This window comes from Conger conger, chromosome 4 (genome assembly GCF_963514075.1).
Source record: "Conger conger chromosome 4, fConCon1.1, whole genome shotgun sequence".
Taxonomy (NCBI): Eukaryota; Metazoa; Chordata; class Actinopteri; order Anguilliformes; family Congridae; genus Conger; species Conger conger.
Window position 1 is genome coordinate 70,025,982 of NC_083763.1, and position 21,869 is coordinate 70,047,850.

Sequence of the window (21,869 nt, forward strand, 5' to 3'; positions counted from 1 at the left end):
GAGAGGGACAAGGGGAGAAAGAAAGAGAGAGAGAAAGAGGGAGAGAAAGAGAGGGTACAACAAATCGACTGACTGTTTGGCTCATATAAAGTTTTCTGAAATGTGAATTCTTACAGTGCTTCCTCTACATCGGTAGTTAAGAATTTAAATAGCCGATGAAATTGCATTTTATTTTAAAGTGCACATTTGGAGTCTCTTGGCTATGCTTAAAATACGGGCAGTGGAATAAAAACTTGGCAAGGTGTGATGTTCCGGGGGTTATTTCTGTCCCATGGTAAAATAACGATCTATTCTGTGCCACTTACCCACTAACACAGACTCTACAGAGAAGTGCAGCTAGCCTATGAATCGGAGAGAACTACGGAATGGTCCAGGAGAAAATGCAATCACAGCATTAGGCAAAGTCTCTCTCCAATACTGACCTGGAATCTCAACAGCCTTGATTTCCCCAGCCCAATAAAACGAAGGATAAAATCCGTGCTGCAACTTAATGATCGAGGAACCCGAATCCCAAATAAATATCCGCTAAGGCCCCCGTCATTCTGCGAGCAGTTTCCAGTGTTAAACTGTCAGTCTCTGCTGAGGCAGGGAGACCCTGTGAATGTACCTGCTGAGGGTTCTGGATGACGCTCATGTGCCTCTTCCAAATATGGGCCTCCGGGAACAGGAAGTCCGTGACATAATCGGCCACTGAAGCTAATGGCAGCGATCTTCCCATCTGTGTCCATTTCTAAAGTGGCACTCCATGCAGGCTTTCAACTGAACAACCGATTACACTCACTCACACACACACACACCGCACACACACACCTCTAAAATATGAAATATTTTACTGCAGGGAGTGAGATGCTGCCTGTTCTTAAAGAGCAGCTGAAAAACAGGACGGCCTCAAGCTTTCGGAACAGACTGTCCATGGACAGTACAGATCGGATGATGAGGATTATGATACAAAAAAACGAACACTATATTGTACCACTGAAACACACGTCAGAGATTGGACAGCATAAGCTTATTGAGGCAGCTTTATACACTGAATTTAGGCCATAGCCTATACATAGATGTAATATACAGGTACATTAAATGTAGCCATTATACAATGGGAGTAATAAGGACAGATGTTGAGAATGCCTCTTCAGACACCCCAATGGGAGTCAAACAGACCAAAGGCTGAAAACGCAGAAGACTGCATTAACCATGTCTCACATCCACACCCTGCAATGGGCACAATGTGTGCCTCAGGGGTGGAGAGGGGCAGAGGGGAGGGTGGGGTGTGTGGCCCCGGTGGGACGGCCCCCAGGTGAGCAGATTCGGCTGGCCCTCTTACCTTTCTCGAAGATCTCCTTTAGCACGCCCCTCTTGATGAGTTCGTCCCGGCTCTGTCTCATGGAGATCTTCCGCTCCAGTGCTGTGTGTGGGGGGGGGGGGGGGGGACAGCAGCAAGGAACACAGTTACCATGACAACCCCGCACCAGTGCACTCTCAGCGCCTCTAATGGTGTCAGTCACTTTCGGTTTGAACCGCCTCGCTGAGAGAGGGACAGGACCTCATCGCTGCTAATATCAGTGGGAGCACATGGTGGAAGCTCTTAACAGGGTTTGTGCCCCCCCCCCCCCTAAGGAAACACTGGTGTGTAACCCTTCAGGGTGTGATGTGTGATGAGAATGTTCCTAACTGAACACTCTAATGCTGATGTAACAATCACTGCTGGTAACTGGAAGCCATTGAGTTCTAGAACACTGGCTTAGAATTAGTTTAACATTCCAAAAGAATACCTACTCTTCAAAGGGTTACACTGGACAAACATGCCACTATGATTTCCAGAGGCTATAAGGAAAAGGCTATAAGGAACTACGACCTAACACGTGTAAAAAACACACGGAGACACGAGGTACAGCTTCACTGCACATCCTCCCAGTCATCAGCAGACCAGGCCTAATGCGGGTAGCCGCTTTCAAATAACACACACATCCGAATATTCAATGGTATACAAGACTGAATAATGATATTATTGTACACACTACACGTCCCCAGTGTGATATAAAACCCATCACTGCTGAGCAGTGACTCACTAGAAGGACATCTGCAATCACTCACACTTTCAGGCACGAAAAACTAATAACATCTATGAGTTATCTTACTTTCCGCAAGGGCTTATTGGCTTTCCTTCACCAATACTGATGAGGGAGATTACAATTACAAGTTAGGCGTAGACTCAGAAATTCATTCACTAATGAACAAGCGCTCAGACACTGATCCGGGGGATCGATCGGAGCGCCGATCTTAAGTAATCTCTCCCCTGTAATTCCTTTATCGTCAGCACTGGAGTGCCAGCAGCACGCGAGAGCCACAGGACCATAAATCCCCGGCTCGTGTTTTTGGGTTGCAGGCGCAGGTCTCGAAATCATCCGACCGGCTTGTCCCGCTTCCCTGACAAATGATGCTAATATCCACACCGCCCGAGATCATTTGACTCATCCGTGTGGAAGCAGGGAATTGTGGGTAGTAAGGAAGTGGGAGTGTGTGGGGGCAGGGGATTGTGGGTAGAGGGGAAGCAGAGCATGTGGGGCAGGGAATTGTGGGTAAAGAGAAAGTGGGAGTGTGTGGGGGCAGGGAATTGTGGGTAGAGAGGAAGAGGAGTGGGGGGGAGGGGGGTGGGTTGTTACATGAAAGCATCAATAAGAAATTACAGCCTCCGCCTCATGCTGCCATCTCAAAGGCACGCTTTTATTTTTACCCTCTGCCGCAGTGGAAAAGCCGCTCCCAATGGGAGGCCATGGTGCCAAACTCTTTTAGACCAGCCCTGTCAATGGAGCCAATTACGTCTGAAACGAGCAATCAGGGGCCCTGTTCTCGACTCCATAGCAACGCTACTTTTATTAATTTTTTTTTGCTATTTGACTTGTTGTGCTCCAGCTCACGGGAAAGGGTATGCATCCCGGCGTACAACCAGAACGTTAACGCCATCTCCCTTTATAAACGACCAGAACCTTAATGCCATCTCCCTTCATATACAACCAGAACCTTAACGCCATCTCCCTTTATAAACAACCAGAACCTTAACGCCATCTCCCTTCATATACAACCAGAACCTTAACGCAATCTCCCTTCATATACAACCAGAACCACACCGCCATCTCCCTTCATATACAACCAGAACCTTAACGCCATCTCCCTTCATATACAACCAGAACCTTAACGCCATCTCCCTTCATATACAACCAGAACCTTAACGCCATCTCCCTTCATATACAACCAGAACCGTAATGCCATCTCCCTTCATATACAACCAGAACCTTAACGCCATCTCCCTTCATATACAACCAGAACCTTAACGCCATCTCCCTTCATATACAACCAGAACCTTAACGCCATCTCCCTTCATATACAACCAGAACCTTAACGCCATCTCCCTTCATATACAACCAGAACCTTAATGCCATCTCCCTTCATATACAACCAGAACCTTAACGCCATCTCCCTTCATATACAACCAGAACCGTAATGCCATCTCCCTTCATATACAACCAGAACCGTAATTCCATCTCCCTTCATATACAACCAGAACCTTAACGCCATCTCCCTTCATAAATCTCACTGCGTCTGAAATCCCCCCCCCGGCTAGTTTCCCCGTGTTAGAAAAAAAAAAAAAAAAACGCTCATGTTTTTGCAAACATAACGAACAGCAGCATCAAGAGAAGGACAATGGAAATGCCTCAAGGGCAGATCGGAGAGGGAAGCTGGCAACATGGCCGATCCTGGGACAGATACTGGGGGAGGAACAGAGCGAACCGTACCCAGCAGCCCTTCCCTAATCCTCCCGGTAAACAATAACCATTGTGCTCAGAGGCCGGCGGACGGCGCTGAGCCGGGAGATAATCATTTCTCATTTAGCGCGGCTTCGACTGACTTACGGAACAAAATGGTGCCCGTGACCACATAACCGCGTCCAGGAGGAACAGTGTGGGGGGGTTATTTCCCAAAATAACCCCCACAGCACAAATTAAAACTACATCTACAGACAGGACGCGCCCGGAAGTCAGTGTCAGATGTGGCGTTACGGGATTCGCAGAGATAAATTCAACATGAAGGCTAATAACGGGGGAATCTTTTTTTTTTAATGCCATTTGCATTGCTTTGCAGGCTTTATTTTCTGTCCAGGTTTAGACAATTGAACATTTCCTCACAAAATGGCAGCACTTTGAGTGGAAATATCAGCTACAGTAACATTCCCACTCAGAGTAACCCGCAGCAGAACCCTGCCTTTACACAAGTTATGCCCATATCCCACTGTGAATGTGCATCTCTAACATGACAAAGACCTGCCCATAGGAACCCACTTTCTCGTAATCATGTCTTGCTTCTAGTTTATGACATAACTTTACTGACTTGGCCTAGATTTACCATACCATACTATACTTGACATTCACAGCTATGAATAACTGATACTTTATGTGAATTCTACCTTCCCTGACCTGTGTTCTGTGGTTGTTGCAATGACCTTCCAATGTATGTCACTCTGGATAAAAGCATCAGCAAAATAAATGTAATGGAGCGTAATGTAATGGTAACACCTGACCCCCAAAACATTACATTACATTAATGGCATTTGGCAGACGCTCTTATCCAGAGCGACGTACAGTCATTTACCTTAACCACTACGCTACACAGGCCGCCCCAAAACCTGCTCTCTCACCCAGGCCACCATCTCCTTTCTTATAAAAATCTATGCATTACTTTGCATGCCGATTAGTTCACAGCTGATTTTTATTTATCAAATAAAAGTGAATTAAATGAGACACACAAGTGGAGTAAGACCAGTCAGCTCGCCAAAAGCCTTTACAGAGAAGCGTGCCTTATTGGCACACGGATTAAAAACAAATGTTGGGAACATTCCGCCATATGATAAAAAGAACAGCGGGAAACTAAATCTTCCCGTTCAATCGTTCAGAATTTTCTAATCTTCCAGTTCGTAGTAAGCCTGCAGAATTGGGTCTCGCCGAACGCCGAGTCGTGAAGAACACTGCTTTAAAAATCCACAGTAAACGGATTTAACATTTCCTGCAGTTTTTTCCTGCATAGAGAATTCCAGAGCAGCCACTCGGAGCGCATTCCGCCCGGATGAAAACGTGAGCCGTGTTGGGAATAATAAGGGCTATTTTAGAGCGGTGCGCACGGTGGATGACAGTCGTTTACACATGCATCAGCAGCGCAGTGGAGCTGCAGCCTAATCAACAATAACGCCCAGCGGGGACCAGGCCACGACCACAAACACTTCTACTGTACTGCTGTAGAGCACACAGACACATATGCACTGTAGGACAGTAGGCCTAATCTTTTGTAGTTTGGTGGAGATATACTTTGCCTGATCTTGAGCCAGGAGAAACCCTTGACTTTTGTTCTGATAAACAATGTGCTAACCAGGACTAGGCATGGGAGGGCAGTGGCACACTTTCAGTTTTTCTGTAAAGCACCTCCGTGACAGTTTTCTGTTAAAAATGCCATCTAAATAAAACTGACTGGACTTGACATTGGGGCTCAGAAGAGGAGGGACTGACTCCCCTTCTGAGAGGCCAGAGAGGACGGAACCCAGCTGTAGCACGGCTGCCAGGGTCAAAACTACAGCCCTGGCACACAGTACAACAAACAGAACACACTGCAGTTCCTGTGAAAAAGCCGTCTCCCCTGGGCGCTGTGCCTCGCCCCTCCAGCAGAGGGTGATATTAGGCCTGTACTGTAAGCCTAGGGTCCGTGGGTTCACCTCCAACTTCAAAGCCTGGAAAATTTCCACAGTCGCCCCAGGCAGTGCAGGGAAAAATACCCACAATCCCACTGGAGCCCCACTGGGAGGGAGGCACAGGCATACATCACGGAGCGGGACTGATGACAAGCCCTGGGGAGTGCGAGATGGTCATCCATCATGGGATTCTGGTGTGGGTGCACAGTTAGTCGCACACTGTACACAGACAGAGGGAGGGAGAGAGAAGGAGTGAGAGAAGGAGAAAGACAGAGGGAGAGAGAGAGAGACAGCATTGCCAGATGCCAGACTGTGGCACATCCAGAACTGCCCCCTCCACATAATTTATTTTACAACAAGACATTGTGTCAAACAGTTTTTTTTTTTGACATCTGGCAACATGGGCGAGAGAGAGAGAGAGAGAGAGAGAGACTTTGACAAGTAACACTAAAATGGTTGATCAAAACTATTCAACAGCTGTAAACCAAGCACAGCTGGGAAGTTTTTTTATTTATTTTTTATTAATCATTTTTTTTATATAACAGAGTGAACAAGAAAGGCGAACCTCCAAGGCGATGATGATTTAATACGGCCCTTTGTTTGAATGAAATCCGTTATTAAAGAGGTACGGCTCCCGAAGAGGGGAACGAGCCCGGAGCTCACAGCTGAAACCTGCGTTTCCTCCGGCCGCACACGGCCCGGAGCGCACAGCTGAAACCTGCGTTTCCTCCGGCCGCACGCGGCCCGGCGGGCGGCCGCAGATGTTAAGCGCTTCACCCGAGCGGGAAGTGGCCAGATCGCCTCTTCATGAAGCCCTGTTTGAAGTACAGCTCTTGATGGAGGACACACCAAAATGGCCACTTGAGCAAGCACTCGACACTGCAACAGGCAGATGGGGCATGACGGGCACTGCAGCATTCTAGCTGTCAAACCTAAAAGCGCATGAATTTCAGCATCTACTTTATGCCTTCCTGCCATCTTAAGTACACAGTGAGAAAAGCACAATGCCCATCAGACTGTTCCAGACTAAAATAAATAAATATCCAAATCCAAGATAGGGGGCATTGAAAGTCAACCATTAAGGTACTGGCCCTGAATTACCTGAGGAAAGCATCTGCATATCTAAAAGAGAGAATGCAAGATCTGCACATTGCCATGAATGAGCAAAAAAAGGTGACTGAATAATATTATCCAAATGGAAGAACTGCAGATTTCAGTGAGTGCCTGGGGCTTTGTGTGTGAGTGCATTCTTACAGCACTGGGGCTTTGTGTTTGAGTGCATTCTTACAGCACTGATTGTACCTCTGCCTTTCCACACCTTTGCGGTGTCACAGAGACTGAATGACCAGCGACTGAGCAAAGACACACACCGACACACCATGAACACCTACTCACAGCGATGAATACCAGGACACTGAATACACCAGGCCTGAATCCACACCAGCGAACCAACACACTGCCAATTGAACAGCATAGTATAGCATAGCTTAGCACAGCCCAGCATAGCATAGCATAGCACAGCATAGCGTAGCATAGCATAGCACAGCATAGTGTAGCATAGCATAGAATAGCATAGCATAGCATAGCATAGCACAGCATAGCATAGCATAGCATAGAATAGCATAGCATAGCATAGCACAGCAGAGCATAGCATAGCATAGCATAGCATAGCATAGCCCCAGCTCAGCAGAGCGGCCGGGTCAGACCACCTGCCTGTCCCTAACTCTCCACACCAGACCCAGGTCAATGATGGAATTATTTTCCATTTAAATACTGTTCTACACTTTGCAATGTCTGGTGCATTGGAACCTATGAAAAAGTGCAAACCCCATCTTCTGATACTTCTTGGTTGGCTCAATTGTGCCAGGCAAGATCATGCGAGCACAGAAAAGTAATTGAATCCAAAACAATTATGCATTTGACCCAGGCCTGCTCCACATCGCTGGCACTGCACAGCAGGCCCAGAAGGCCAGGTTACAGATTCCTGATGACAGCTTCTCCACCGCAGGAAGTGTGTGCCTGTGTGAGTGTGCGTGTGTGTGTGTGTGTGTGTGTGTGTGTGTGTGGAGGGGCAGGCCAGGAGAAGAGAACATTAATCTGTTTGACTGCTGCCACAGCTGCACGGGCTCCATGGCAACACAACGACCACGCGAGTCCCCATGCTGCCATTGACGGTTCCGCCAAACAAACCCCCACCCCCCCCCCCCGCGCCCTCTCCACCCCCTCCACCCCACGCCTGTGGCACCAGGCCGGAGCTACCTGTACACGCTCTGGAGCAGCTCCACTGAGTCTGTCCTGCCTTTCTACATTTAAAAACATAAACTAGTTAACCGGCAGTGATCGAGCACACGCCTTCATGGCCCCGACTCTCCTCTGTCTGATGTACAGTTCATGTGTAAAGGACTGTGGTCGGGGGCAGAAGAGAAATTATATTTTCATTCACTTGCTCATCAACATGTATTCCTTTATCGTGGTAATAAGGAGGAGAAAAGACTCACACTCTCACACTCTCACACTCTCACACTCTCACACTCTCACACTCTCACACTCTCACACTCTCACACTCTCACACTCTCACACTCTCACACTCTCACACTCTCACACTCACACACTCACACACTCACACACTCTCACACTCTCACACTCTCACACTCTCACACACTCACACTCACACACTCACACACTCACACACTCACACACTCACACACTCACACTCTCACACACTCTCACACTCTCACACTCTCACACACACACACACACACACACACACACACACACACACAGCTCTTCCAGCCATTACATCGCAGACAGCAATGCAACACCTCCCACACAGATTATGTTATGTTAAGATGCCATGAATAAAGGGTACTAGCAGCTGTAAGGCAAGACACAATGTTCAGGGACAGGAATATGGACACAGTTAGCCTTATGATACAGCTAACGCAAACACTGGTAGAGAAGCCAACCACCTCACTGTCCAGGGAGAATAGCTCCCCTCATTTGGAGAATGACATCACAGCACTGCCAGAAATAGAAAATAAATATGGAATATTGCCTTTCCAATAAGCAATTTGTACAAGACGAAAAGCAGCCTCTTGTGACTGGTAGGTGAATAAATGATTAGAAAAATTGAAAAATGAAAAATGAAAAATTGGAGTGATTTATTGTGCGTCAAGCTTTTTTTTTTTTTGTAACTTTAAGAATAGCAGCTCAGTGGGGTGAGCAATTTGGAAAATGTATAAGTCAATTAATTAATCTTTTACAATTTTAGACACTCAGGAGCCAGATTGCCTAGTACCTATAACATGTGCAAAAGCAATTAGCACATGCAAAACCAATAACACTAATACTAGTTTTGCATGTGCCAAAAGGTTTTTGAATGTCTTAAATCAGTCCCCGTGTATCTAAGGTTGTATCTAAATGCAGAAGATGCACTGCTGTTAGGACAAAGTTTTTTTTATTAAACGAACTACAGGTCACACAGTACTACAGGAGAGCTAGAGACAGGTACACCTCTCGCTATGACAACTGGTAGCCTGTGGGCTGTACTGAGAGAGTGTTAGCAGAACCCCAACCGACATAACCCCGCCCCACGACTGGCTGGACCAATCCTAAGCAGCTACTCTGGATGCAGAGTTACAGTCAGCTGATGTCATAGGCCTGACCGTGACTGATGTCATCGACCCGTCACTGTGAGCCCCGAGCCAATCTGAGCACGCTTTGCCTAAGATGGCCTCTTAATGCTGCATGAAATCAAGCATCACAACCACTCCAGGAGAACCACGGAGTTTATCACAGTACACAGTTCCTATCAAAACCACTTTATTATAATGTGCGTAAAGATGAAATCTTAATTAAAAGCCACATTGTGAGGGAAGAGGAGGACATAGCTAAACGGCTTACACAAGGTCATGAAGAAAGATGGCGGGCGTGCCGGCTGCCACCCATGGCACGTGTATCGGCTGCGGAGACACCGAGATGTGGATCTGGGCAGACGTTATCCTCGCTTTGACTTGAAAGCCACGTCACAATCTTCTCCATCAGCCCGCGGGCGCAGCCTTTGAGATGCGCACTTCTTACAGGGGCAAATTTAAACCAAGATTCCTCTCTCCGAATGTTTATCACGCCTGCTTACATCTCGTTCAAAAGCCGACTTTATCCCACTGAACTGATGCTATTTTTAATCTGCCAGTTAACACGTCTTCAAAATCTCAAAGGTATTTGTGTTAGTAAAAAAAAAAAAAGGTCTATAGAAAGCCCAAAGAAAATCCTGCTGTTCTTTAATTTATATTTGTCACCAGGGGTAAGACTTCAACATGCCCCAGTGCTGACACTCAGCTCACATTAAAACTCAGAGCTATGGAATGTGGAGTTCATTCTAAAGGTAATAACGGCTGCAAACACAGGAGCATGTCAAATCCCAGCGGTAGCCTTGCCCTCTGACCTCTGACCTTTACAACCCTGTGTCAGACAGCACTGACCACAAGGCCCTCTCCAGCCGAAGGGCCTGGCCTTCAGAGTGGAGCTACGGCCATCTCTCAGTCACATTTTAAGCCAATCAGAAACATTTGGGAAATTTGATCTGTGAAGCACAACAAAAGTACCTCCACTGTCACTTTATTTCTGAGAGTGTAGTCCAACAAAGTAAAAAATGCATTACGTTCCTAGCAAGTGGAAAAACACAGGGAAAAGAAAACTGCACGGTGACTGGTCCTACATGAGTAACCACTGAGATGAAGCTTATATAAAAACACAAGGCAACATAAAGAAACTGCAGCAATACAGGGCCAAAGCGCGTGTGAGTCACCGTCAGGCAATTACACGAAGTTACACTAACCTACTTTCAGCTGACGTTCCAGTAAAAAACTGTTGACCCCCCCCCCACACCTGCTCATGTTTATGGAGCTCCCCAGAGCCCTGAGCCCAGGTGTACTGATGTAGACGAAGCCCTCCAGGGCACAGAAAACCGGGGAGGGGAGGGGAGGGGGGCAGAGCAGGAACGAGCCAGGTGTTGCGATTAGCAATTAGCCGTAAAACTGTGCCCGGGATATTCATGAGACCCTGATGGAAACAGGGAGGGAGGGTGAGGGGGACACAGTCCCGGGGGAGAATACATTTTGGGTGGCGGTGGGGGGGGGAGGGGTGTTCTGGGAACACCACGACATTCCTCGTCATCTACAGATGGGTTTCTCACGGAGGCAGGGATTATATTATTCGGAAGCCAAAACAGACACCTTTAACATTACGCACAGATTGGCACACAAATGAATGAAGGGCTTCCTGCTTTCCAAAAGAAGCACTCCTTGGGTTTCTATTCCCCCTTCAAAGCTCCTGTCCCGAGGCCAAAGAAAGTAGTGTAGGTTTTCTGTGTTAGCTTTCCATTAGTAACGGATTTAGACCTGGAACTTACCGTGTAAGTAAAGGTCCCCGCCACTGACTGCAGCTACGTGACCACAGGGTTGAGTTAGACTGTCCCTGCCACTAGCCTTCAGCCTCACCGTATACAACCCTTCAGCATTGCAGTAAACAAGCCTCCAGCTTTACCACATACGAGGAAACAGCCAGGAGCTTTTACCATCTGAAGAGTGGGTTTTTTGGAATGTTTTTTTTTTTTTTTGGTTTTTGTTCTAGATCTCCATTGATTTCAGTTACCAGAAGTGATTGTTACATCAGCATTAGAACGTTCAGTTAGGAACATACACGTGTGTGTGTGTGTGTGTGTGTGTATGCATGTATGTAGATGCATGGTTGTGTGTATGTGTTCTTGTACAGTAGGTGTGTGTGTGTGTGTGTGTGTGACGTCAAGGTGACCCTGAACACACACTCCGTACGACTGTGTGCCCTCATTAAAACCACACGACCCCCATCAGGACCTCTGCCCTTTACACTAATCTATAACTCTGATGTTTACAACTCCCGCCCCGCCCAGCCCTGCGCCCTGCCTCCCCACCCCGCCCGGCACACACAGGGGCAGAGTGGCGGGGGAGGGAGGAAAGGAGACAGGGAGGAGAGGAGACAGGGAGACAGGGAGGCAGGGAGACAGGGAGACAGGGAGACAGGGAGACAGGGAGACAGGGAGACAGGGAGACAGGGAGACAGGGCGCGGGTCTCACCTGCGGAGGTCTGCTTGAACTTCTCGCTCTTCTTCTTCCTCCACTTCCAGGGCTTGAAGAGGCGCCCCAGCGTGGCGAACTTGCTCCGCCGGCGGATGGGTGGGGTGTGGGTTCCCGGTACGAGGGACTCTGAGCGCATGGCAGCCAGTCTTTCAACTTCCTCAGCTGGGGGAGAGGGGGGGCGAGAACACACAATTATTACCTTCAAAAAGTACAGCACGGGCAGTTTTGAGCACAGCTAAATTAACACAGCCATCAACCGATCACTCTTAAAACGACCTGATCCGACCCTGTGGATTTATCTGTATGAGCGCATCACAGGAAGTGCTGCACAGCCACTCACAGCCGCCAAACGCAAATAAACGTGACGGCAATGCTGAGCATAACCATGACGATGATTTGAGCGGGCACGGTCACCGGGGGAGACACGCGACGTCGAGCGCGATGAAGAATCAGCAGCCTGGGCCCTTCGCACGCAAGGCGCCTTCTGTGTGACGCCCCCAAACCACAGCGCAGGGACACGGAGAGCCCTGTGGAGGGGGTGTTATCTGCACCATGACAGCAGGGCACGCCCCACAGGAGAGAGAGAGAGGCCGTCCACGTCAAGACTGGCCGAGCTCACCGCACTAAAAAGCTCTCCCGGCGGGGAACGCGTCAGAGAAGCGCTGAGCCACTGGCTAACACAGGCTAACAGGGACCAGCACAGGCAGCTAACGCAGACGGACACCGGGTAATGCAGACTAACAGGTGAACAGTGACTAACACAGGCTAACACAGACCAACACGGACCAACACAAACTAGCACAGGCGGCTAACGCAGACTGACACCGGGTAATGCAGACTAACAGGTAAACAGTGACTAACACAGGCTAACACAGACCAATATGGACCAACAAACTAGCACAGGCGGCTAACGCAGACTGACACAGGGTAATGCAGACTAACAGGTGAACAGTGACTAACACAGGCTAACACAGACCAACATGGACCAACACAAACTAGCACAGGCGGCTACCGCAGACTGACGCAGGGTAACGCACACTAATAGGCGAACACTGACTAGCACAGGCTAACAGAGACAACGCAGGCTAACACCGGCCAACACTGGTGGCAAAAGCAGCATCGGAATATCCAATAGTACATTCAGCCCACAGGCAAACAGGTGCAGTATAAGTAAAGGACAGAAGGTCCAGCACATAGAGTCTAATACAGCCAAGCTCTTGGCCTGCTCACTCACTGATCTCTAACATGGAGGGAGAGCAGGATCCCCAAACAGGCTGACCTTTTTAACCACCTAAAACAACTTCAACAAAATTGTCTCAGGAAATACTATGAATACTACAGTCACTGGGAAACATACAGAATAAATAAAGCACACTTCAAACAAACGTGGAAGCATAATCACATGCTGTTCTACTACGACTGCTACAAAAAAAGCACTAGAAATGAGCTAACTTCAGGCTAAAGTAAGAACTACAAGCATGCCATAGAACTGACTGGGGAGACTGGAACCCTGAGTGAGTGAGTGAGTGAGTGAGTGAGTGAGAGAGTGTGCGAGTGAGGGACTGAGCGTGCTCAGATCAAAGCAGCACATTCCAGCACTGCAGGGGAACCTGACTGCAGCAGATAAACAGGCCGCACCAAGCCGCCCAGCGGGGGACAGAGTGCCGGGACGCTGAAGTGCTTTTCCGTTTAGATGGAAGCCCCGTGGGGTTGGGCGGGGCGGGGGGGGTTGCGTTTATATAAGCACGCCTCAGCCTCCCCGCTCTCCCCGCCCGTGCCGGAACGGAGCCCCTCTCCGGACGCCACGGCGTTCCCTGCTCCCGGGAACGCTGGCAAAGCCACGGAACGCTGGCAAAGCCACGGAACGCTGCGTGCATTCCAGAATTCCGACTCCTCCCGGGATGAGAGCCGCAGTCGGGAGCCAGCCCGCCTTTCCCCCCCGCTTCACACGCAGACCCCGGGGCTGGGAACGGGCGTCGCCCCTCGCCCCGCTCCGCATTCTGGGCCAGAACCCCCCCCCCCCCACACACACACACACACACACACACAGAGAAAATTATACGGAAATAAATAAATAAATCAGGACATGCTAAATGCACTATGACAGAACGCACTCAGGAGTGGAGGTGCACAGAGACTCAGAAAAACAGACTTTTCTTCCCTGGCTTTCATCCTCCAACCTTTGAAATATACATGAGCCAGAATGTCTTTCAGGAAGCTGTGCGAGAATTATCTCACTGTCAAACGCAACAAAATGTTGAAGAAGCAGGCATTTCTGAACAGCCATCTGGGTGGGTGGGGGGGGGGGGGGGGGGGGGGGGGGTGTACGTTGATTGACTTGCATTCTCCCTTAATCTGAATCCTTAAATCCTATGTGCCACGGGACGTGTCTGCTCTGAAGCCCGTTACCGCAGGAGGAAGCCGGAGGTCACGGGGAGAATTCACACGGCTAAAGGAGACGGCCACGGCGAAGAGCGGCTTCAAGGTCAGAGCTCAAACGGCACGGGAGTCTGAGCCTGCGATTCAGCGTTTCTACTCACACAGGGCCGAGGAGAGCCCACCGTCTGAGAGGAACGGAGAGAGAGCATCAAGGAGAACGGCGTAAGGGAGGCTATGCAAATACAGACCAAGTGCAGGAAGCAAGGGGAAATAAAAACGTTTTATTTTAAAGATACAATGGGAAAATAATTGACAGAGAGGGGACTACATTTGCTCAGGTATAGATGGATAGAAGTTCCAGCACAGATACAGCGCACTGTCGAACCGGTTGCCTAAATCTTTCTGATATTTCAGTGTTTTCATTTGAAAGTTTAAATACAAGTCGATCTCTGGTATTGTACTGCTTTAAGAGTCAAGAAGGCAATAGCCAATCCCAAACTGACTAATTTAGCCAGTTTGGGATTGGCTATTGCCTTCTTGGCGCTACAATACCAGAGATCAACTTGTATTTAAACTTTCAAATGAAAACATTCACTTTCATTCAGCCGAATTTCTGAACGGATATAAATCCTCTTCATACTTGACTACACCCATCATTTGTTAATTAAATGTTTCCCTTGTTACCTGTCCCGCAAGTCACATCAAAAGAGTTGTCATTTTTCAGTATGCAGAATATTAAGTAAAACGCATTTACTTTGTAAACTGCTTTGTGACAGTTTTCGGCAATCATGTAATCAGTTTGAACAATGTTTGTTAGAAACGTCAATGCTATTGAGTGCTCCCATTTTAGGAACATTTGCTCATGAAAATTGATGAACAATAACTGGACAAATAATTTAGGAGCATATCTACTAGTTGGGAAGCATTAACGCGCACCTACTGTTTTCAAATTTGGGAGCATTGTCACGTGTGCTCTTTGAAAATAAAATGTAAGTGAAAGGGGACTACTTTGTACATGAACATTCACACAGTCATGAAAGAAGTCATTTTCAGTGGTGGGACAGGGGAAAATCTGTCGAAAGAAGCAGTGGTTTAAACTCACTATATGCCAGTCACGGTTTTACATCACTCTAGTGCGTTCTTGAACAAATTAATGTGAGGTCCACTGATGTGCCAGATAAACATTTGGATGTAAATACATTTGTGATTTAAGTGAACATTATTCCTTTGAAAACGATTAACACTACTTAAAGCAGAAGCCTCAAAAACAACCAAATTTTTTCCTTACGGAGAATATCCCTAGTGGAACAAAACCTGTCAACTCTAAACTCCGTGACAATATTTCTCCTATGTAGGCAATTTCGGGTTTTTAAAAATATTTACTCTGAGCCTTCTGTTAAACAGAAATTATTTTTGCACAAACATGCCAGAAAGCGTTTTGCCTTTCCAAATCCCATTTACCGCTACTGTTCAACTTTCTGACACCTGACTCTACGCTGGGTTCAATACAAAGTCAAACAGAACCCAAAGTAAACAGCTAAATCCCATGGGTAGCCGACTACTCACATCCCGGCAAGGCAATGACTCACCGATTAAACTGCAAGATGAACTTGTATCCATGTAGTCTTATGCAGCGACACTTACACATTACAGGCTCCAAAAAACTGATAAAGCAACCGAGCAGTTTAAGCTCAAAGACGCCAAGACTTGCCCCAAAAATGGCAACAGATTGTTACTTCGAGACTAAAGGAAACAAAAAACTGCCGTCCAAACCATGTCCAGTCAAATATTTTGACAAAGTATATCCTACTGTATATAATTTTTAAAAGAATATGGTGATGCAAATAATATTATTTAGCTTCAATTGCTCTTATTTTTGGTCTTAAAACAATGCCATAAAACCGTTAAAAAAAACAGGCTAGGTGAAAAACGTGTTTCATAATTTCCCTATATAATCAATTCAGTATCATTCGTTATGAAAATAATATTTGCATTTTAAGGTGTGGGCTCGAATGGATTTCGTGTGATGTTTGACGTCTGCTAGCACAATTGTGATTTTATCCTGAAAATAAGCATTTAAGATGTGAAAACGTACCACACGGCTAGTCAGGCTTACACCTCGCTTCACTGGGTCGTAGTAGGCTCATTAGCATACACGTAGGCTAAACCTTAGATAAGAATTCCTTCCAGCATTTATAAAGATATGAGAAACTGCAACACAATAAGCTAAATCGAAACGCTTCGGAGATTTTATGTATGTTACGGTTTTTATAAGGATTCTAGCATACATTCTGTGTTGAGTAGGCTAAATCAGCTCCAGTGAGTGCACATTTTCAGCGAGGGCGAACCCTTTCCCGAGTTTAACATTAAATGGTGATCTAAAAGCGGCTCCATTCACAGCTCCGTTAATCAGCCAGGCGCGCTCCCAGCTCCTCGGGCAAAACAACAGCGATCACTCACCGTCCTGCGCTTCGTTGCCGCGGCTGCAGTTGCTGCAAATGTGCTTGATCTCTTTCCCTATGTGGCAGTGGATCATGAAGGGCATGGTGTTGCTTGCGGGCTGCTTATTGCTGTTGAGCGGCTTCATCCTGACCAGGTAAAAAGCTTTCTTCTTCGGCTTTCCCTCCGACATGCCCGCGGATGTGTCGTCCCTGTATCCAGTAACGCTAGTGGCGAGCCAAGTCCCGTGCATACTGGCTTGCGCGGAGCCCGCCATCGGTAGGAAGACCTGCACGTTCACACGCCCAGGGTGAACTCGCGTCTAGATGCTAGCCACAAACGGGGAGGAGATTATGAGCGGAATGGTCCTGGCTTGACTCATGTCGACCCTTCTGACCTAGCGCCACCGACCAATCCAGGGAAACGGAGCCAGCGGTCCTGAAGCATCAGTTGGAAGGAGGTCCGTTATTGAACGCGGTTCCGCACCTGAGTTTGAGCTCTTGCGATCACGCCCCTCTGATTTCACCCTTCCCGGAGATGCAACCAGTTTATTGAACCTCGTCGGCAGTTTTTAGAGCTCAACATTTCCAGCTACTGGCGTGGGTCCCCCTCACGGTCACAGATGTAACAGCCCTTCCATTCAGAAAACGGAAAGGGAAAATGACGGTTGCTACAGTTCGTGATGACGCCGTCGACCTCAGAGCTTTGATTTTTAGTATGGAATTATTGTGGTAAAACGAAGGGACATATCTCCTTCAAACACTAGAGTCTTCAGTCGCAGTCCACTGCATTATTAACACCAGAGCCACCAAAAGGTATAAAATATCCAGTTATAGAGCTGGATATTTTTATCTCTGTGCACCACCTCACATCGCATGATGGAGCTCCACTTTGTCTTCAAAGCATTGGTAGCCCAACACTGATTCTCCTTAATATATATATATATATATATATATATATATATATATATGGAGAATATATATATATATATATATATATATATATATATATATATATATATATATATATATATACATATATAAGGAGAATCAGTGTTATATATATTAAGGAGAATCAGTGTTGGGCTGCCGTACCTAGCCCAGTTTCTACAAGGTGGCCAGGTTCCAACTCCTATTTGTGAATAAACTTATAAACTACATATTTATTATCATACCTTTAACATTTCATTCAAATCTTCATTGATAACTAGCATAAGGCAATGCGTTCTGCTATTGCATGATTCAGTTCAAAGTAATGCTACATTTCGAAAATGGCAGGCACCTTCTGATTCAATAGGTTCATTGAACCTTCTGCTGCCAGATTCATTTCAAGCTATACGTTTAGATAATGGCACGTTCAGAACTTACATCGGTATGATTTTGGGTTTTTTAACAAGTTAATTTAGGAAACAATGCCCAAGCTGTAGGCTAATGATCTTATACTCCATATTTTGTTCCGTATGTATCATATGTGTGAATTCATTTTTCAACATTTAGGCTACACATTTCTGCATCCTCAACACTATATTAATGCGAAATATCGCATTAATTTGTAGGCATATGTGGAACACCCAGCAGAGGGCGCCATTTATTTTATTCAGTATACAGTTTGCATATTTTATATCAGTAAAGATTCAACATTTTTGTTTAGTCCAGCTCAGTGAAATTTATGGTAAGGTTTACCACCTTTATCTTAAAGGAGTCGCAAAATATAAATAGGCCTATATGTTCAATATTATAACTGCCGCAACCGTAGCGTAGCAACTTTCCTGACAATCCTAATGCATCACTTTGATTATGAGAGCGTAGGCTGACTTATCTTCGCCAGGCGGAGTGAATAACTGCAGCGGTTTCGCCGTGGCAGCGGAGAGAAATCATGTCTGAAAGAGAGCCGTTCATATCTGGAGCCGGCATCTGAAGCCCGCGTGCACCCTTGTCCGCCCAGCACTATGAGAATTATATTCCGTTCGGGAGCGAGAAAATGATGAGGTAATCAGCAAATTCGCCTACCACCTCTTCCACAAGACTAAACCAGAAGTCGTACTCATTCATCCAAATTATAGATTACCCAGAGTAAAGTAGCCTAATCGTGTTTAGGCTATCGCCAGCAAACACACATCCCACTTCCCCATTTCTCCGTGTTCTGCGAGATGGGTTTTAGATAACACCAGAGACCTAAAATGATATGGTGTGGAATATTTTTTATATCAGGTAACATTATATTTTAAATTATTATTTAACAATGAAGGGGTTTGGTGTTTAAAATAAATAATTATTACTTTGTATTGGAAAAGTAATAATTTGGAGGATTTCATTTGCAGTGGACCTCTCTCTCTCTCTCTCTCTCTCTCTCTCTCTCTCTCTCTCTCTCTCTCTCTCTCTCTCTCTCTCTCACACACACACACACACACACACACACACACACACACAATTTAAATCTATTGATTTCTGACTTCTGGATCAACTGCATAGTCTGACATGATGACCAAACTACTACACATCCACTAGAACAACTACATCCTTTAATTTTTCTTTTAATTTTAAGACTTCAGGCCGGCCTGTGGCCACTGTACAGGAAGTGACCTCATCTGATTAGAGAGTGAGTACAGCTTATTGGTGACTTCAGGCCAGCCTGTACAAACTGTACAGGAAGTGACCTCATCTGATTAGAGAGTGAGTACAGCTTATTGGTGACTTCAGGCCAGCCTGTACAAACTGTACCGGAAGTGACCTCATCTGATTACAAAGTGAGTACAGCTTATTGGTGACTTCAGGCTGCAATATGCAGATGCTCCATAGAAGATGTGGCTATTTCAGTCGACCTGCTTGGATGTTTTGCGCACACTTATAAATTATCTTTGCCATCTTCCATTGAATTTATGAACAAACACATTTTCCATAGAACGCATTCCAGGAGTGTACTGTAGAGCTGTTAGACATCCTTCAAACTTAAATTTGGATAAAAGTGCTTTTGGTAGAAGCCAAGATCTTAGATAAATACCTTTCATATTTGCCATTTTAGCTTTTAGCACTTACCGGCTGCTTTTTGTGTGAAACACTTCCCCCTCCTTAAACAGGCAGTGAAATGAAGTGGCCATTTTAACATGAGCTCTGGTTCCATGCAGGACACCTGCACCCCTCATTGCATTACATTACATTACATTAATGGCATTTGGCAGACGCTCTTATCCAGGGCGATGTACAGTTGATTAGACTTAAGCAGGAAACCACCTCCCCTGGAGCAATGCAGGGTCAAGGGCTTTGCTCAAGGGCACCAACGGCTGTGCGGATCTTATTGTGGCTACACCGGGATTTGAACCACCGACCTTGCGGGTTCCAGTCATGTACCTTAACCACTACGCTACAGGCCCCTCCTGGCTGGTATCTGAAGGCCAGGGTCAGACAGACCCAGAAATGATCGAGACCTGGCTTCCTCTTTCACAGTCAGAGAGATAAATCTCCATTCTAGCCCCGACATCACCCTGGTGCTGGAGGCGGTGTCCCCTCAGAGGTCAGTAATGGGGCAACATTTGCTCAGGTGGTCAGAGCAGTCGTCTGGCAGTCGGAGGGTTGCTGGTCTCGAATCCCACCCTGGGTGTGTCGAAGTGTTCTTGAGCAAGACACCTAACCCCCAAATGCTCCTGACGAGCTGGTTGGTACCTTGCATGGCAGCCAATCGCCGTTGGTGTGTGAGTGTGTGTATGAATGGGTGAATGAGAAGCATCAATTGTACAGCGCTTTGGATAAAGGCGCTATATAAATGCCGACCATTTACCATTTAATGGAGCCACTGGGTGCTTCAGTCAGGATGTCACTCTCAGCTCCTCAGGCCAATCACGTCGCAGCATTCACAGGGCCGCCTCCCCCCCTCCTCTCTCTACAGCACAGCGGAGGAACGGTCAATCCCTCAGACGGCTCCTACTTTAACAGCCGAACTTCAGCATCAGCATTAATTCCTGCCGCCTGCACGATCGATGTGGGAGAGTGCAGCCAAGCTCGTCCTCTCCACACAAGCACGTGAGGTCAGCCGCTGCTTTTGACCACGCCGCGGTTCGTAAGTCAGGCTTGCACAGACATGAGTTCGTGGAAGACACTTCGCATTTAACGCGCCGTTTAACATTCTGTTCTGTATCTATAGGCGCCTAATTGACCAGCAGAGCTCATTGGAGTGCACCTAAAACACTCCTATTCCTGGGGAACACTAAATCCATTTGTGCCTCTGTAACTGTCAGTCACAGTAGGTATTGCCGTGGTGGGGTCCGTTCACACTAGAGTGCTGCAACAGGACAAGCCGCTCTCTCTCTCTCTCTCTCTCTCTCGAGTCTGTGGTACTGATCAGAACCACACTCATCCCATCACTTCCTCCCAAGGGTGTTCTACTGGCCACCTGGCCCAGTTGAAGAAGAATGTAATACCACGCCTTTCCCACAACTATCAGATAATATTAATACATTAGACTCAGTCAAATTAACACTGTAAGCCCTCAGCCTCTATGTAGATATCGTGCATGTATTAAAGAGGAGTTTTTTGTTTTGTTCTTTCACATTACATGTCATTTGGCTGACGCTTTTATCCAGAGCGACGTACAGTTGATTAGACTAAGCAGGAGACACTCCTCCCCTGGAGCAATGCAGGGTTAAGGGTTAAGGCGTCAGCAGTGTGGAGACTGACAGCCTGACTCAGAGCTCCACTGTCACTCTATTTAAATGTAACTGACCGCTATTGGACGCTTATTAGCTGTCAAAACAGGAAGTTCACCTCTTTGAAGCAAATACGATACGACTCCTGTTTACGTGCAGGAATACCCCCTGTGTACGCTGTTGGTGAAACTCGAGGCGGACGGGTTAAACTGTCCCAGGGGGGAACTTAATGATGAACAGGGCCCAGGCAGGTTTTTAGTTTACATTACAGAGCATAAGCAGAATTTTTCATTCCTGTCATCCAAGATGTGCAACATTGGTGTTACTGCTCGTAGGAAAACTGCATAGTACAGATGCAGTACACGGATATAGATGGTCTCATGGCAGTATGCGATTACAGGAGAGGACTTTTTTCACCGTCTATCAAAACTGTGAGGTTGGGTCAGCCACAAAGGTCGACTTAAAATCAAAGCAAAATATCTTGGTTCCCTGCTGTGGTGTAGTGGTGAGTGAGCCACCTCATCTCACCGCAAGGTTGCTGGATGTCCTCTTCATCTTCATG

The 21,869-nt window shown here is 46.8% G+C and overlaps 1 protein-coding gene across 3 annotated transcripts in view; it reads right to left on the reverse strand.

Annotated features, from left to right (window-relative positions):
* Positions 1-21,869, reverse strand: part of phactr1 (phosphatase and actin regulator 1) — a 99,153-nt gene that overhangs the window by 30,540 nt on the left and 46,744 nt on the right. For 2 of the 3 annotated variants that reach the window (XM_061238621.1, XM_061238620.1), the window contains exons 2-3: positions 11,848-12,012; positions 1,325-1,405 (exon numbers count right to left, since the gene is read on the reverse strand). In XM_061238621.1, coding sequence (XP_061094605.1) covers positions 1,325-1,405; positions 11,848-11,986 — 220 coding nt within the window. In that variant the 5' untranslated portion in view covers positions 11,987-12,012. Of the gene's footprint in view, positions 1-1,324; positions 1,406-11,847; positions 12,013-16,689; positions 17,051-21,869 lie in introns of those variants that run through there. The other variant, XM_061238619.1, reaches the window with a different exon arrangement.